Below are 17,709 nucleotides of genomic sequence, written 5' to 3'. Positions count from 1 at the left end.
AGTTTTTGGCCCCCAGTAGATGAGATGCCACTTAGCACCAGAGTCTACTGACTACAATTTGCTCAATACATTGATTGAACATGGTCCAATAAAGAGCAACAAACTTCTTATAAATACTCACTTGAAAAATGTGAAAACAGATTTGAGAGGCAAAAAGATTACATTTTGCCTTGCAAATGTTTCAGACATCCAACTGTATATGCATCTAATTTGGGGTAATAAGCTATGTTTATTCAAGTTACTTAAAATGAATACAATCGAACAATTTACTTCAAAAAATCAAATGCATTCCCTAGTACTTGAGGCTTTGATGAAGTAAGCCTTCATAACAACCAGTTTTCCCTTCATTCAAGATCTGTCATATTCATGTCTAAAGCTTAACTCTGCAAGGGAACTGATCAAGTTCCAGCCCTCTGTAAGTCAGTACCTTCTTGAATCTTCCAACAAAGCACAATGAACCTATCCTCAGAGCCCAAAAGTGCAAAAGGAAATGAAAGCACATGCCTCCTAGTCTGTGCCTCATTTAGTCCTTTAATATACCCATTAATAAATATAATCTCAGTGTCAGCATTTGCAGCATACATACAGTTTCCCTCTGAGGTATTGACAAAGCCTATTGTATTGCCATAAACGAACACTTGGAGGTTTCAACACAACTGACCTTACATCATGCTAGTGAACTAAAAAGATCTTACTGTTTCGTAGGTATAGAAACAGAGATCTTGATTATCTTGCTTAGCATATGGAAGAATCTTAGAAGATCCTGAGATGGGACCCACTGGGATCATTGAAATCCCTATCCAGGCCCTGCACAGGACCACCCCAAGGGTCACACCATGTGCTGTGTGTTCAAATGCTTCTTAAACTGTCAGGCTGGTGCTGTGACCACTTTCCTGGGGAGCCTGTTCTGGCGCCCAGCCTCCCTCTGGGTGAAGAACCTTTCCTAATATCCAAAACTCCCCAGAGACAGTTTTATGCTGTTCCTTTGGTACACATTGCTGGTGTGTAGAGAGAAAAGAGAAGAGAAGAAATGTGGCAGAATAGACAACATGACCTGTCCCCTCTGAATCTCCACTGACACCTGAACTCTTTCAAAAAATTTCCTAAAAACTGGAAATAAAGACTATTCCATTGAGACTGCAGAAAATGGCTTTTGTTTGCCCAGTCACAAGCTCAGTTAAAATATAGTCATTAGAAGCTCATGTATTCATGCTTTCTCCAAAATCTCATGAAGCTTTGTTTTTCCTTCAGGGTCGGGAGACAAGGGTTTATAGATGGGCTTGATTAAGATTTCTCACACATCCCCTGCACTTGAAAAGGTGATAAACATCTACATATGATATCATAACTACAAAACAGAAGGAAAAAGAATCCAGATCCATGCAAAACAAATTCACCTACCTTAGGTACAAACACAAGGCAGAGAGTTATGGTGCTGCAGAATATTATGACTAAAGCAACGATGCAGAACTGCACATTGGGTTGGTCCCGAGTAAGGAATGAAACAGCAGCACCAATAATGCACATTATCCCCACGTTGTATACACTCATTCCGATGTACTTGCTGTCATTCAGAGCAGGAATGCTGACATTTCGTGTCTCCCAGGCGAGAAAACACCCAAATAACTGAAATGGTAAAAGAAGGAGAAAAGATGATAATTATTAGAGGAGTTGGCTGTCATCCAGAAAAAGCACTAATTTAAAACAGGTATGTTTTTAAATATAGGTGATATTACAATTCAGACATATACACCTACCTTTTCCTCAATATCTAATTACCTATGTGATTTGTTTTGCTCACTGGGACAGATTCCTGCTCTAATAAGAAAAATATGAAACTTCAAATCAGTCCTGATTGGAACAAATTTCTCTAAATACTATGGTTATCTTTATTTTATACTTTTAATAATTTTTAAAGACAGTCCTTCCTGTTTCTTTTCAAGGATTCCAGTAAAAATATAATGGGCATTGTTCTTTTAGCTATTTTAGCAGCTGTTCTCAATATACTCTTATCAATCCAGCCATTCATTACATGATTATCACCTACATTAATAAGCAGCAGTGCCAAGATGTGTCCCATGAGAGATAAATATACAATATAGAAAGTGTCACCCGAGTTGTTCGGATTACAATTATAATGTCTTTTATTATAGTGGGAGTTGGTAATGGCCTTTCAATTGCAGTTGTCTAATGATTTCTGGCATAAAATATTCTTGTGGCAATTTTTTGTTTCCTTTTTTCCTTTGGTGTATTTTTAAGTTTTAGCCCCTTTGTTATTTGCAATATGGTTTTGCAATTCAGCAGGGGAAAGTCTTTAGTGGAAGGAAGCCATCTCCATCCCTTGAAATTTAATTAGATTTTTCTGCAACATGAACTGCTGAAAACAATTATTTTCTTCCTCTTGCACTCCTCAGAGAAGTTCTGGCAATGCAGTAAAACCCTAAATGAACTCAAGACGTTGTAAATAGGTAACCCAGCCTACACTCTAGGCAATGCCCTGTAGGACTGAGTGTATAGAGCCTTGGGAAGCATGGCAGACAGCAGATGGTATTGGATGGAAGGGAAGGACAGAGAGAAGAACTATCACTTAGGTCCAGGGCATGGTTTCTATGTTTTCTAGCTTTTCTTCTCATCACAATGCAGGGACAGACAAGAAGCAGAAAGAGCAAAGGTGCACTCCCATTGACCTTAGCAGCCTTCCTCCCAGACCATCACACTGGTACACTGCCATGTCCTGGAGATAATATTCTCTTTTATATAACGACAATTCACGTGGCAATCCAGGAAACTGGAAGTCAATGGTGATGGCTTTTGGGGGATTAATTGCAGTTGTCTAGTATAATTTACTTTCTGGTTTGGCTTTTTTTTTTCCCTATGGCAAATAACCTGAACTAGAAGAACGGTTGCCAGACAAACAAAAGAGAGTAGGGAACTGGCAGATTGATGTTTGCTCTACAAACTTGAGTTTTAACTGTAGTAACACCTGGACACTAGCAACTGCAAATTTCCTTGATTATTTGCTTAGTTTTCATCTCAAATAACAATGGCAACAAAGCCAACCACTTGTGACTCAGCTGCTTCGAACTCCCACAGACACAAGCAGGCTGCAGCCACCTACCTACTCACCCAGGCACTTCCAACCAGGACTTTCTGGCTGAACTGCCAGCTCTGCCCCCCCGAGCTTGTCTGCTGGCTCATTTCATTCTCTTGCCTACAGCACATCTGCCACCCTGCCACACGTTCTTGAGCAGACCTGGCTGGCAGGCTTTGGCAGATTAGGCATCCACTCTTGGCTCATGGAATGTGGCAGGCTGCAGGGGCTGCCCAGACCAGGCAAGGCATGTAGAATTTCTTGCTCACCCACTTTCCAATGCTGCCATCACTGCTGCAATCCATGTCAAGATACACTGCCACAGGTGGTCCTTCCCAGAAACAGCACCAGTAGTTGCCCTTCCAATCCTTACCCAAGTTGTTCTCAGCAACGTTCCCACCCTATCCCTCTACATGCTGCTGCAGGAGATGGTCCTATCCAGGGCACTCCATTGCCTCATTCATGCATTCCTGCCTCTTCAGTTTAGCCCTTTAGCAGGACAAGAGCCCACACCTCACTCCAGCCCATTGCCTCTTCTCCCCACCTTCCCAGCAGCCTTAGAATTACAGGAAGAACAGTAGTGGCTGCTACTGGCAGAGCATGGGAAGGGGATGCTCTTAAGGGGTCTGTGGACAGCTGCCTGGGTCAGCAAGGGGTCTCAGCCATTCAGGCAGGGCAGCTGAGGCAACTGAGCCCTTTATCAAGCTTTGTGCCAGAGCAACAGCTCATCCTCTAATACATTTTCAGAGTCCCTCTGGTAAACAAGGTAATACCTCCAACAAGGAAGGATGCAGGCACAGCAGGAATGTACAGACTCCTTTACAGGCTCTGAGGAAGCAAATTGCTCACTCTATTCACCTGGGTGTGCTGGGGGGACATACAGTAGTGGTTCCTTTTTTCAGGGCACAAACCTCTTACTCCCAGCCACCCCACCATCTCAGGGGTTGCTTGTTCCCTGTACTCTTGGTGCTGCACTGCTCAGTTCTGCTGCAAATTTACATTTTGCCAGCCCCTGAAACAGCAAACAGGCTGGTCTGGTCCAAGATGTTTGGAGGGGTAGAAGGAATCCCTATCTGTATTTCTACATCACATTTTTAGAGGGATGAGACCCTGATTAACTATGGAGAAGATTTCTATCTTCTCCTACTATGGTTAATTATTAATGAGATTTTTAGGGTTGTAGGTCATCCCTCACTCTCCTCTAGTTCCCCCACTGTGAACAGATTCCATTTCAAAAGCATTATTCTGGGAATACAGCCAACATACTTACACGAGGCCAGCACTTATTACAAATAATGGGGATGAATTTATAGCTGAGGCGGTTATAAAATGATCTAAAATATCAATTATAATGGAAAAAAGATTGTTTGAAGAGTGTTATGGGGGTTACGGTTTGGCCCATTCTCATTTATAATTGAGAACAGCATGGAAAATGGTTAAATATCTTTTAGATGAAAGGAAGATATATATATTTATTTATACAATAACTAAAGAAAAGGAGAGACTCTTGCAGCCAGTGGGTTTCCTGAGAATAAGGCATTATAAATCTGAGAGCTTTGTTTATAATTTTTATTAGCATTTTGGGTAAAATGCTTGCCTCAGGAAGAGAAATCTCCTTTTCTAGAAGTCACAGGTCATCTTTGAGACTTAAACATGGATAAAAGCTGAGAATTTGCTGCATCCTGCTGCCAGGGCAGTGGTGATTGCAGAGGTGCTCCTTGTTTGCCTGATACAGATGCCTGCAGGGCTCCGTGGGGTTGGTAAGGTTTCTCCTCTGAGATAAAGCCTTCCTGAGGGAACACAGTGCTTTGCTTTTCCTCTATCTGCCCTTCTTATTTCCCCCTTCCTGAGGCTCAGACAATATGCACACATGAAAGATTCAGCTTTATGACTGTAAAAATCCTGTAATTCCCTTGGTAAAATCCTGTAAAATGGCTTGGTTGAGGAATGGGGTGCAGACATTGCTAGTGAAAAGTCCAGATTTCTGTGATTCCTTGACAACTTTTCAATATGAAACTTGGGAGCTACAGTTAAAAACACAGACTCATAGTACCTAGTTCAGCTCCTCTGTACTCCTGGTACCTAAACTTTGAACATTCAGCTTCCCCAGATAAGAAAATTGCATTCCAAATTATGCTTAGGGGCAACTAATTCTTGAGACTGCTTTGGAATTTAAGGACTATTTGATATGTAAGGCTTCCTGCTGGGATTTGCAATGCAGCTGTCCCTCCTCCTATTACTCCTAGAGGGCTCAGGCTGGTAAAGGCTTCTCAGACTGTCTACTGGCTTGGGCTCCATGCAAATACAGTAACAGCCATCTTCACTCAAGACAATGATGCTTGTGATGACCATTGCATAGCTTCATGTTAGGAGAACACAGCACAATTCCAAATTTTGCCTGAGATGTGCTCCCTAACCCCACAGCACAGTCTGGCTTCAGAAGGAGCTCTCGAACTTCTTTCAGAGCTGTCGGATTTTATGTAATGAGAAAGTGACTGTCTTAATTAATTGGGCACTTGCGTGGGATGTTGGGTCTGATCTCTGCTGAGAATTTTGATTAAACAGTCTTTAGAGAAGGCATGCATGAATACACATTGGGATGGAGGCAGGCAGCTCTTAGCAGTGCCAATGTGCTGGATTGGGAGAGGTGTAGGACACATCTGTCCCCACTGCTTTATACCAGCTCACCTGGGCAGCTCCTTGCTGGCAGTTACAATTCCCATCCCAAGGCTTCCCAGAAGGAGTTTGAATAACTCAGGGCTACACATTTTCCTACAGAAAGCAGTTGTCTAAAATTTAGGGACACATCAGCCTTCTGTCAAGTCTAATGGCCTAATTTTAGTCCTTCTTGGATCTCAACCAATGGCATTGAGAATGCAGCTGGGAAGTCTTCCTATGTTGTTAGTCATGAACTTAAAGTCTTCTTCAGTTTTGGTCTACTATATACACACATCTTCTGGATGTAGAAAGTGCCATAAAATATTGGTTTGGATTTTCTCAGAAGATATGGGCAGCTGTACAGGCAGGATTGGTTTGTTTCATCTTTTGTTTGAGGGTAGGCATCTTCTATTTGACACTGATTTAGAGCATAAACTTTGTGGCTCTTGATATGGTAGATTTCGGCTGTGTTGTCAGTGCACCTAAAAAGGCTCTGAGAAAACCACTTTATAAATTTGAGGAAAACAGTATTTAAAGACAACAGGATTATATCACTGTGATTAGAGATATAATACTGGTCACTAAGAGAAATCTCTATTGAAATACTAGAGGCATAACAGGTCTGTGGAGAATACAATACTTTTGTTTACAAAGTTTACCAGGCAAACTTTAATTTTAAAAAATCTTGTACTGACCAAATTGTGATCGTTTGTAATATAATGAAAGTCTTTGTAGCTGAAGTATTGGAAAGCATTTAACATTGTTTTTTTAAAATTGTACCAGCAAGTTAATTTTGACTCTTGTTCATGAGAATTACTGCTAAACACAGTAACAATTGCTTAGATCCACAACACATATTGATACAACCAAGTGCCTAATTTGCTATTGGATTGTCATATGACAGGAAGGAAATTATTTATTCACCTCCATTGCTCTGTGCTCCCCTTAAACCATTTTTTTATATGTTTCATTTCAAAGTCATGTCAGCTTAGGTTACAAACAGTATTAAGAAAGAAAGATAAAAAAAATACACTGAAGATATCTTGACAAAAGCAGAGAAATACCAGAGGAAAAAAATCTCCAGTCTTATCGGAAGTCATGCTTACCAATAACTAGGGAATATGGTTTTGGAAAGATTATATATTGGACCAGGCTGCCACTTTACAGCTAATTGCTGCATTGTAGTAGCACTGACCCTGCTCACCTGTGGATCATAGCCCGGCTGTGCCATATAAAAGAATAAAAGCAAGACTTTACTTCAAAGATTTTACATCTGGAGATTTTTGTTTTTTTTAGTTTTGTTTTTTCTAGCTAGATTACTGTGAGATTTCCCCTCCTGGCCCCCTTAAACAAAGGCAGTTCTGGACTTTGGCCTGTAAAGACCTTTCAGTCTGAAGTAACTGTGAAGCTTGACTTGAGTGTTTCTCTACTCAGGTTCATTCATTAAATCCAGATCATCACAGACACAGGCACATTTTTAGTTCAGTGAAATGTCTGCAGATATTTTTAAATGAGATTTTACAGAACTGGAAAAAAAAGAAAAGTATTTTTGGTTTTCACTGGAGAATTGTGCAGTAAAAAAATACTGAGTAGCTTTCTGGAAGGAAGATGCATGGAAAAGTGACTATTTTTTTTTTTTTAATTACTGGTACAATAAGTAAGGTTATAGGTCTCTTACCTTCACAGTCAGTACAATTTGATGTTAAACCATTGCTCACTCCCCAGATTTGCTGTGAGTCAGCTGTGTATTTAGTTCATTCTCACAGAGCTGCTTTGGCTAGACATTACTAAGGGCAAGCTTAATATTTCTATTGAGCATTAGGACAAGAGCTAAATATCACTTTTAATTGCAAGATATGATATTCAGCTACTCAGCTGAAGGACTTTCTTTTTTAATGTCTTGACAAAACCCTTTATTCCCAGTGCAAGATGGAAAGGCAGCTGCCCAAAGCTTTTAAAAATAACAGGCATTGAGTTTTCACTTTATACTCCAGCCTCCCAAATCAATAGGTCAATAAAATATTTTCTTTCCATTCAGACTATATTCAACTATCTTCCATTAAAATTTTGCTTAGTCATGAAACATTCTGGTAACTAAGTTGAAAAATACACAATTGGTCATTAGCAAATATCCATTTGGACTAGCTTTGTATTGTCTCTGGCATAAGATTCTCAAAATCACAGCTCTGTAAAGAGCTGAAACACCTCTGCTAAAACCCAGTGTGTACTACAGTTTAAATCTATTTCTGCTATACAAAACCTGACGCCAAGAGACATGCAATATCTGAAACATTTAAAAATATGGTCATATGGTCATATTAGGGAATATCTTATGGTCATATTAGGGAAAAATTTATCCAACAAAACCATATGGAAATGTGGTTTTGGATGCTAAAATACTGTCCATGTTTTATTAAAGATATAATAAATATCTGATACTGCTATAAACTACTTTCCCCTACCACAAAGCTTAACTATCTTCCTCCCTAATCACTGTAAGATGGGACAGAGGGGTTGATGTTAAGCCCACCATATATATGAGTTGGAATCATGCAAATTAATTTACAATTAATTCCTTCTTCTGAGTATTCTTTTTTAACATGAAGGGAATTAGGAAAGAATGAAAATGTATGTGTTAAAAATAAAGGTATTATCAGAAAACAATTGGGAATTTTAACATAATCTGAAATTTATTCAATTTTTCTAAACATAAAGTTAATTAATTTGATAAAGGAATGAATTAATAAAATGCTTGATATAGTCTCATAAGATAATTAGGAGGGACTTGAGACCATCTAGTGCAACCCCCTACTCAAAGAGCAGGCTTAGATGTGAGGTCAGTCCATGGTGTCCATAGCTTTATCCAGTCCGGTTTTGAAACCTTTCAAGGATAAAGGCTGATCAGACTCTCTGGGTGAGCTGCTCCACTACTTCCTTTTCCTCAGTGACAAAAAAAAATTTTTTACATGCAGTCTTCATTGAGTAAATGTAGTAAAATAATAAAAGGAGCACATGTTGCACATCACAGCTCTGCTGTTCATACACAGCTCCTGGGCTCGACACACAGAGAAGGGCTTAAGCAGCTGAAGCAGTCGTGAGAAGCTACATCCAACATCCAGCAGGGACAGCCAGACCATCCCTCAGAACCATCTGCAGGTACCTAAATGCTCTCAGTGACTGAGTTTTCTGCTGGATATTTGCTAACTGGTGCCTGTGACACAACCAGCATCTGCTTCCCCTCCTGACTGCTGAGGCAAGACACTGAGTGCTGACTGAGGACTGGAACCAAGTGCTGGGCACTGACTGGAACCCAAGCTCTAAGCCATGGTACCTAACTTCTTTTTTGAAAATCTTCTTCCAAGTGCATGAAAAAATTGGAAAAGTAATGTTTATGTATTAGCCAACAAAGCAAAGGAAGTCATTGGAGAAGGGACAAGGTGAAACAACAGGAATATTTACAAAGAACAACTGAAAGATATTTGGGTCTATGCCATAAATGATCTGTCCTGCATTTCACATGTGTAAAAAGCTATTCTTACTTTAAAAATTGTTTTGGTTGTTGTGGAATGTAAAACAAACAAGCAATACAATTGGCCAAAGACTAGACAGAATGTAACAAAAGTTAAAAAGAGGAAATTCGTAACAGATTAGATTATGAATTAAAGATCTAAAATAGAGATAGTGGAAAGGTAAGTTAAATGTATAGTAGTAAATGAATGGCTAGCAGCATTAACAGAATTCATTAGGATGTATAAAAATGTAAGTTGAGAAAAACAAATCGTAATAATGATTCATTCCTTGGAAGATGACAAATTCAATAGCAGTGATGGATGATAAGATGTGCTAAACAAGGAGTTTTGTCCTATATTTACACAGGGATGGAACAGTCCATTCACATCTTGCCAAAACAGTGAAGTGCAACTTATTCCAGCAGTAAGAGACTTCTTGAAAACTCTGTCAAGACAAGCTGTTACAGTCACAGAGACCCTGTAACTTACATGCAGGAGTTTTAAAAATTGATTTAGAAGTTGTCTGGACTGCTGGGCTTAATTGTTGATATTTATTGGAATTCTGGCAAAGATCTGCTTAAGATACAAAGAGGCCATATGGGAAAAGAGAAAGTGGAACAGCCCCAGTGATTACAGAGCTATTACCGTAATTTCTATCCTAAGCAAATTAATGAAATGGCTGACACATGAACTCAGCCAATAAGTGGAAAAAAAGGAAAAAAAAAAAAGGGAGAGCAATATAATTCAACATGTTATTATTTTTTTCAATGAGTTTGCAATACTGAATAAAGGTAATTACATTCATGCAGATTACATGTATTTCTCAGTATGTTTGTCTTAATAGTGCATGGTATCATTATTAAAATACAGAATGTTATAAAATCAATACAACTAATTTACCTGATTGAAATCTACATGATAGATCTCAACATATATTAATGAGAAGCTACCAAAAAAACCAATAGTTTAAAAATAATTCTAACTTAATCTGTCCCATATATGTACATTGACTTGGAGGACACTATAATAACATGGCTGAAAATGATGCAGAGGAAGCAGAGGTGAAGAATGGCAGACAACTCACAGCACAATTTTTAGAAAAATCACAAAAATTTGGCCAAATGCAGGGAAATTTGCCTAGAAATAAAGGCATCAGGTGATTTTAGAGAAAGACAGATAACATATATGCAAGACCTACCAAAGTTCAAGGTTTGGAAGTAAGACAAATTCAACTTAGCAATTAGAGAGCCTTAGGAAGCAGAGGATTATTTCAGACTTGAAATTAAGATTGAACATTATCCCAAGGATATATTTTAGTTGAATTAGTTCTTTCTTTGGTTTCATAAATCAGTTACAGAGTTGTGTTGTGCAGTATATCAACTGTAGTGGAATCTTGGAATATGAATAATTACAAGAAAATAAATTTCTTATTCTTAGTGACCTTTATCAAGTCCCATGATGCATATGCATTTTTTTTCTATCTCAGCCATGAAATACAGATATTTTCATTCTTGGCAAGGTTAGCTAAGGATGATACTTTAACAACAGTGTATGAGAAGTGGTCAATATTAATAGTTATGGCTTAAAACCCCCTCAATTAATGCAGGGCAAAAGTAGGATTTGATACAGAGAGCAACAGTCAAGCTCAAAATATACTTTTGCCTCATAAGCCTGTTTTTCAGTAGCTGAATAGCAGGTACCTGTAATAACATTCAAGGACACAATGAAACTTCCAATCTATGTACACCTTGAGTCTAATGTTAACATAAAGCATATCAAGAAGAGAGGAATCAAAGAGTAGAATAGACTAACATCTGTGTGATTAATAAGCAAAGCATTCTAGGGATCCAGTCTGGTATTGTGCTGGCTGAGACAAAACAAATAATTCATACCCTTCAGAAAGATGTTAGTACACTCACTAATAATGCACCACCAGCAAGTTTAAGATGGTGTGTTTTCTATCATCCTTTGGAATACATGGAATAAAGGTGCTTTTCAACTGTGTCTCCCTCATCAAAAATCAAAATACTGCAGCTGACTAATTGACATGCAGCTGATCTAGCTGACGTGGTGGTGTTCAGGCATAGGTTGGACTCGATCTCAGAAGTCTTTTTCATCCTAATTGATTCTGTAATTCTGTGATGATCAACATGTGCACAGAGACAGACCTTGAACTTGTATGCAGCCTCTTAGGAGCTGAACTTGAGACAGGAGAAAACACTGAATCCCCTATGTATGGAGGAACTGGAGAGGACTAATACCCTGGTCATTAAGAAGCTTAATAAAATGGTAAAGGCAAAATTTAGGATGGTCATTTTCCTGTTACTTGCTAGTCACCAGTTCTGAGGAATCCCAAGCCAATAACTGAGAAGCCTTCATGCAGTAAAGTAAGCATTTCCACATATCCCTTGAAAGGCAGTTGAGGAATTGTGAATCTGACTTTTAAAGTTTGTTAACTTTCATGTAGAGGGAACCAGTGTATCCTGTCAAGTAATGCCTTCCCTTATTTTGCCATGTCTTGCCTTCCTTGCCCTTTCCCGCCCTTCTGTGCTCTGCCCTACCCTGAGTGAGTTATTCACTGCATGAGTGCATTTAAGACATCAGAATGGACAGTATTGCTTTTACTTCAAGACAAAAAACAGAACTTTTTTAGATTAACCCAAATTTGTGTTCCCATTTTGAGACAAGTAAAGCCTTAGTAAAGCCATTTCACCTTAAATATTGCATTGTACTGTAATTAGCAATACTAGCTCTTTAGTATATAGCTTGTTAAATTAGATATGTGTTTTATTATTGCAAATCACAGAATTTTGTATTAGATAAACCTTTATAAAATGATACAGTAATATGAGAGGTTCTGGTTTTTGTTCTGAAGGCAAAGTATGTGTGGTGTACAGCAATGTCTTTGGTGATGAGATAAAAGGCATCAATTCTGTTATCCTAATATCATTCATTCACTCATCATAGCAATTATTTAAATGACTCAGATGAGTATCTTCCTTTTTAATATGTAGTGATTTGTGTGTTAAGAGGGCACTGGTGTAATAAAAAGTGTGTGTTTCACTGGTGGTTATGAAACACTGTGTGCCTGAAATTAGTGAGTAAAATAAGACATTAGTAGCACTTAAACTGAGTATTATAGCTATACCACAAACCAAGAAATTCAGTAGTAAATTTGGCATTTTATGTATGCACGTATCCACATTTATGCACATATCATTGTCTAATAATGCAATGACATTTGCAAAATAAGTTTGCAAATGACACTTGCAGACTCAAAGAGAGTCACATATATTGTAGAAAATAGCCCAACATACATGGTGATAAACCAATCTAGGGCAAAGCAGTAGTGAGAACCAAAGCAGTTTGACTACTAACACCACTCAAACTTGAAACTTCAAAGAAAGTTGCCTGAGATTGTGTATTTAAAATATTTTAACTGAAAACACTGATTAAGTTATTTTAAAAAAACACACAAAAACACCCCTACCCTTTGTTTGAATCTGACTGTGGCCCCAGGGCTCGTGAATGTCATGGTTTCCAACTCGTGCTGCCTTTCAGGACACAAATCCCTTGATGCCATGCCTCATGCCAAGGATAATGTGCATCCAGAGCCACCCAGAGCTCACCAGTAAGACATGCTGAGGTGTGGAATCTCTCCTAATTCCTGATCCCTTTGGAGGGAGGAAGTGTGTCCTAGCTCTTGATTTCACAGACTGCTTGGACATTCTCTGAAAAGGAGGCATCTATACCTAAAACTGCCTTTTTTCTTTTCCTTTCTTTATTAAATGGAAAGCTGAGAATGCTTCCTGTTGGTTAGTAGCTCAAGGATTAGAGCTTTCACCTGGGACCTGGAGACACTTGATGCTAGTGCCCTATGGCTTGAAGGCTCACCCCAGCAGAGCAGTCTGACCACAAAGCAGCTGTTTAGAATTTAATGAAACAAAACTTCTCATCCCTCCCTGTTGAACTTGGCATTGGATTTTTAAAGCTTTTTCAACCTGAAAAAAGCAGCATGAAAAGCAGCAGGACTCGTCAGCAGCAGTCAGAGCAGGGACAGGGAGGAGGATGACTCCAGGCACCAGCAGCCCCCTCTGGGCAGCAACACCAACAACTCCAAGTGGAAGCAGCTGACCCCATCTTTCCCGGGTGTCCTAATGAGCCAGCATGCTACAAATGCACAGAACAGATTGACCCCTCCAGGCAGTGTAGACCAAGGTCTACCAGGCTTAGGATCCAGATGGGCTCAACTCGAGATAGGTGTTCTGCTGGTCAGCACTGTCAAAATCAGATGTTTTCAAAACCTTCAGGCTAAGAAGCTTTTAATCATTAATAGCCACCTTTACAGTTTCTTTTTTTTTTTTTTTCTAATTGGTTTGGTTTTTCTTGTTTGGGTTTTGGTTTTGGTTTTATTTTGTTTGGTTTTTTAGTTGTTTTTTTTTTTTTCTTTGTTTTTCTTTTAAAGTATCAAGCTTCAGGGTTCCTAGCTCCTGATGTCTGTTTTAGTAACTAAATCTTTTTACGGAGATGGGCCTCAGTGACAAAAGGGTTATTTTGATTCAGGCCCCAAATTAGTCTTGCATCTCATGATTCTTCCTCAAGGACATTTGCAACCTAGAGGCAAACATCTCGGACAACCTAGTTCTACCTTCTCATAGGAGAACCTACAGGAATTTGGATGATTTGACTTCTTTATTCACAAAGTTATCTCATTTACAGACACAGCTTTTCACTACTGAATTTCTTCATTTGTAGTGTATCTTCAATGTTCATCTTAAGTGCTACTAATGTCTTATTTAGTTCACATATGCATATAACCACATATTATTGTCTAATGAACTTTAAAAGAGTCTTGATTATAAAAGTTGTACTCGAGGCAGTTTTGACTCGCTCCCAGCCATCAGGAAAGCAAATATAATTCCGTTCAGACCTATTAGTAAATAGCAGCTTGAAGTCAGTGCTGTGCAGAAGAAGCTATGCTTACCATCAGCAGCCCTTTATAGGCATAGACAATCCCAAGCCAAATGGTCATATGGGTGTTTTCGCAGTGCTCCAAGATTGGTCGGATGGAGATATCTCTGCCCGCAGGGTCCGGCTGCAAAAACAAAACGGGAAATATTTGGATTTAGATTTCCTCTGCATTCACACCTCTGTGGTACTTAGATGTATTTCCAGTAGATTGAGGATGTGTGGAATACAGAGTGGACAACTTTAAGGTAAATTGTGATGGGAGCAGACCCATGAACCTGCTGAGAAATACAGTGAAAAGCGAGGATCTGAGGAAACAGCTGCTTGATAGCTACTACTTGGTGAGGTCACATCTACTGCAAACCTGCAAGAAAATGTCTGAAGCCACTCTGTATTTAACAATGTCAGTCATAGTTATCAGCTCTAGGACATCTACTTTTTCTACTAGGCAGGCAGCTTGAAAGCATAGGCATGAAAAATAATGTATTTAAATTAATCTTTCCTTTCACCTGTGGTTCTTGTGTCAGGGGCAAATGTCTGATAAACAATGTATGGAACATTGCTGTGTTTCAGGCAGATTTTCATTGATAACCATGAGCTAAATCAAAGACCCTTTACTATGGAAACTGCACCAGTACCTTAGGAGAGATTGTAAATCATCAAAAATATGAAAAAAAAGTCCTTTTGAGCCAGTGATTGCCCATGCAAAATGAAATACTGCTGGAAGCTTTGCAGCTTTCCATTTATTTTGAAAAGGAGATTGTATAATATTTCAGAATCAAGAGGACTTGGAGACTATCGGAACTGTTTGTATGAAGGAGGAGCAATAACGAATACTGAGAGAAACCTGCAAGAACCACCCTTTGTTCTCCTCACTTATTTTTTTTATGAACAGGGGAAAGAACAGTTGACACAGAGCAAAGGGTTACTAGCTACTATGCTGAATACAATTAGAATAGATATTAAGGTCTGGTCAAACTGCTAAGCTCCTTATTAATGACATCGATTGTATAAGATCACAAGGATCTTCTTGTAGGTGATTCTAACAAAACTTGTTTCAGTTGCATACTGCAAAACACTCCTATTCTGAGTGCCTGAAATACTCCTATTCTGGCTATTCTGAGATGCATGTACCTGCAGTCTGTTGTGTTTACAGAAAATGCTGAAATATTGAAAGCTATCTTTCCTATCTACTTTGAAACACTGGATTTGAACTTCAGCCAAAATAAGAGCAACACAGACATAACTTTTTGTACCTAGTTTTCCCAGTGGGCTTTTCAATTTTCCTTTTTAATGAATAACACATGTAAAATGTCTCACTCAGAAGTATAATGATTATTATATAAGGAAAATTCACATTTTCACCAACTGAAACATAGAATTGTACATGGAAGGACTTTGGAGAAATCTGAATAATTTCCTAAAGTTTATTCTTGCTGCCTCTGATGATGTATGACTTTTGCTATGTACTTCAGTGGTCACAGCAATAATCTGCAGGTCACTTTTCCCCACTGGTATTTTTCTATGTGAGGCTTTTCCCCTGATGTTTTTGCCTGTAAAAAAATAGGAAAACCCAAACAACCTTGTGCTATGATGCACTGCACAGTGAAAGTATTCACGATTTTCTTTGCAAATCCTTCAGTAAGCAAGACATTAACATTTAAAACCTTTTCCTATCCTGAACTTCTGTAGAAAGCCCGAATGGAAAAAAAACTCTTGGAAAAAAGGTGTCCCAAAATAAAATAAGATAAAAACCTAGGCAGCAATATTAACTCTCCCAAAGAGCTTATGACTCCATCCTAATGGTTGTTGATGGCAGGCAAACAGCCATTAGCTGCAGAACTGAAATCACTGCAAACATTAAGTGTCATCACAACATTTAAGATGCTACAAATGTTTGTCTGGGGATCAGTGAAACTGCCTTATTCTCCCTGATCAATGACAAAAGCCCAGTGCTAAAATGTAGGTGCACTAAAAGCACCCTTTCATGTCAAAGTTATAACCTAATATGTTTAACATCTTTTTTTTTTTTTTTTTTTCTATTATGGACAGGCCAAATCATTCACACAGAGCTCTGAATGTGTAACTGATGCATCAATAGGACTGTACTACAGAGACATTTTTCTAAAATTCTACATTACATCTAAGCCTGCCAACAGCTCCATCTCTCAAGGTCTGGAATTATGGAAGTTACATAAAATTTAAGGTTGTGGTCATCAGAGTGCCTGCTTTTTTTTCTTTCACACTGGTGAGTCAGTACTGGACTGTCTCTTCATTTCTCCAGTTCCACATCCCTCCTGCTAGGTATTTCTTCTATTTCAGTTTCACACTTTTCTGAAACAAGAAAGTGTATAAATAATGTAGACTTCCACCTGGTGCGACGGACAATGTCATGGGGTTTGTTTCCCTTGTTCCTGGACTGAAAACTCCAGTCACACTTGGACTGAAGGATTCCTCCACTTTAAAGTAACTATTAGTAATTGGAATAATTCCCTGTTTCAAAGAATATTACTGAAATGAGAACTCTTATTTGTCTGTGCCAGATTATATTTTTATTTTCCTTATGTGGCTATTCTCTCATGAAAATTTGCTTCACAATTGGAAAGTGTATGTCCATTCACTACTCAAAACCTCTCTTTTATGAACCAGGCACAAAAATGGTGAAGTGGAAAACATAACTTCTTTTCAAATACTATTAGAGAGTAAGCATCATTTCCTTAGTAGGAAAATTGTCAGATTTTATGAGGCATGATAGTTCAAAATTGATGTTAATTAAGTAAAACAGTGTGTTCAGATTTTCTTTGTGAAATAGGAAAATCCTGTGGAGTGCTCTAGGTAGAGCAGGAAAAGAGAGAATACTGATTGCAGCATTAGCAAAAGTGTACATGGGGCAGCACTTCTTTCAAAAGACTTTCCAGACCTGCAAGGTGGTAGTATTTTAAACAAAAATTTGATGAGGTCCTGCGCATGTGGAGTTAAATGTTGGCAGGTAGCAGTAATTTTAAAGTGAACTGATTTTGCTGATTACTTATCACTACTGCAAAATGACATTCCTGTTCTACTGCTTTTAATTTGCCATTCTGTTTCTTCACTGATTTTGCATGAATTAACTAATCATAGCAAAAAGCTGGGTTAAAAAAACATATGATATTTTCTGATGTCAAAAGAATTTTTAAAAACTCTACAATTACAGCTGAATGGGGCACTTGACTGACCTCTCTAATCATCCACCATTTGTGCACTTTGTTATTGCTTTGGAGAGGATGACAACATAAATGCTACCAGTGATTATATATGTACTGGAAATCTGCCCTTTCCTTTTATAGAAAACAATCTCAATGCCCTTCAGATGTCATTCTCAAAAGCCTGAAGACCTCCTATCTTGTGATTAGGCTGAAGCTTTCCTACCTCTTCTGAAACCTAATAAGGTTTCTGACATTGACATCAATTTCTGGAGTGCTTTCAGCAGTTGAACATAAATAG

The 17,709-nt window shown here is 38.5% G+C and overlaps 1 protein-coding gene across 3 annotated transcripts in view; it reads right to left on the bottom strand.

Annotated features, from left to right (window-relative positions):
• Positions 1 to 17,709, bottom strand: part of GABBR2 (gamma-aminobutyric acid type B receptor subunit 2) — a 457,467-nt gene that overhangs the window by 25,661 nt on the left and 414,097 nt on the right. For all 3 annotated transcript variants that reach the window (XM_085052324.1, XM_085052322.1, XM_085052323.1), the window contains 2 exons: positions 14,243 to 14,353; positions 1,402 to 1,626 (listed from right to left, as the gene is read on the bottom strand). In XM_085052324.1, coding sequence (XP_084908450.1) covers positions 1,402 to 1,626; positions 14,243 to 14,353 — 336 coding nt within the window. The remainder of the gene's footprint in view (positions 1 to 1,401; positions 1,627 to 14,242; positions 14,354 to 17,709) is intronic.

The sequence above is a fragment of the Lichenostomus cassidix genome, chromosome 2 (genome assembly GCF_008360975.1).
Source record: "Lichenostomus cassidix isolate B80296 chromosome 2, HeHo_3.0, whole genome shotgun sequence".
NCBI classification, from domain to species: domain Eukaryota; kingdom Metazoa; phylum Chordata; class Aves; order Passeriformes; family Meliphagidae; genus Lichenostomus; species Lichenostomus cassidix.
The sequence above is the reverse complement of the archived record's forward strand: the minus strand, read 5'-3'. Positions and strand labels throughout refer to the sequence as shown.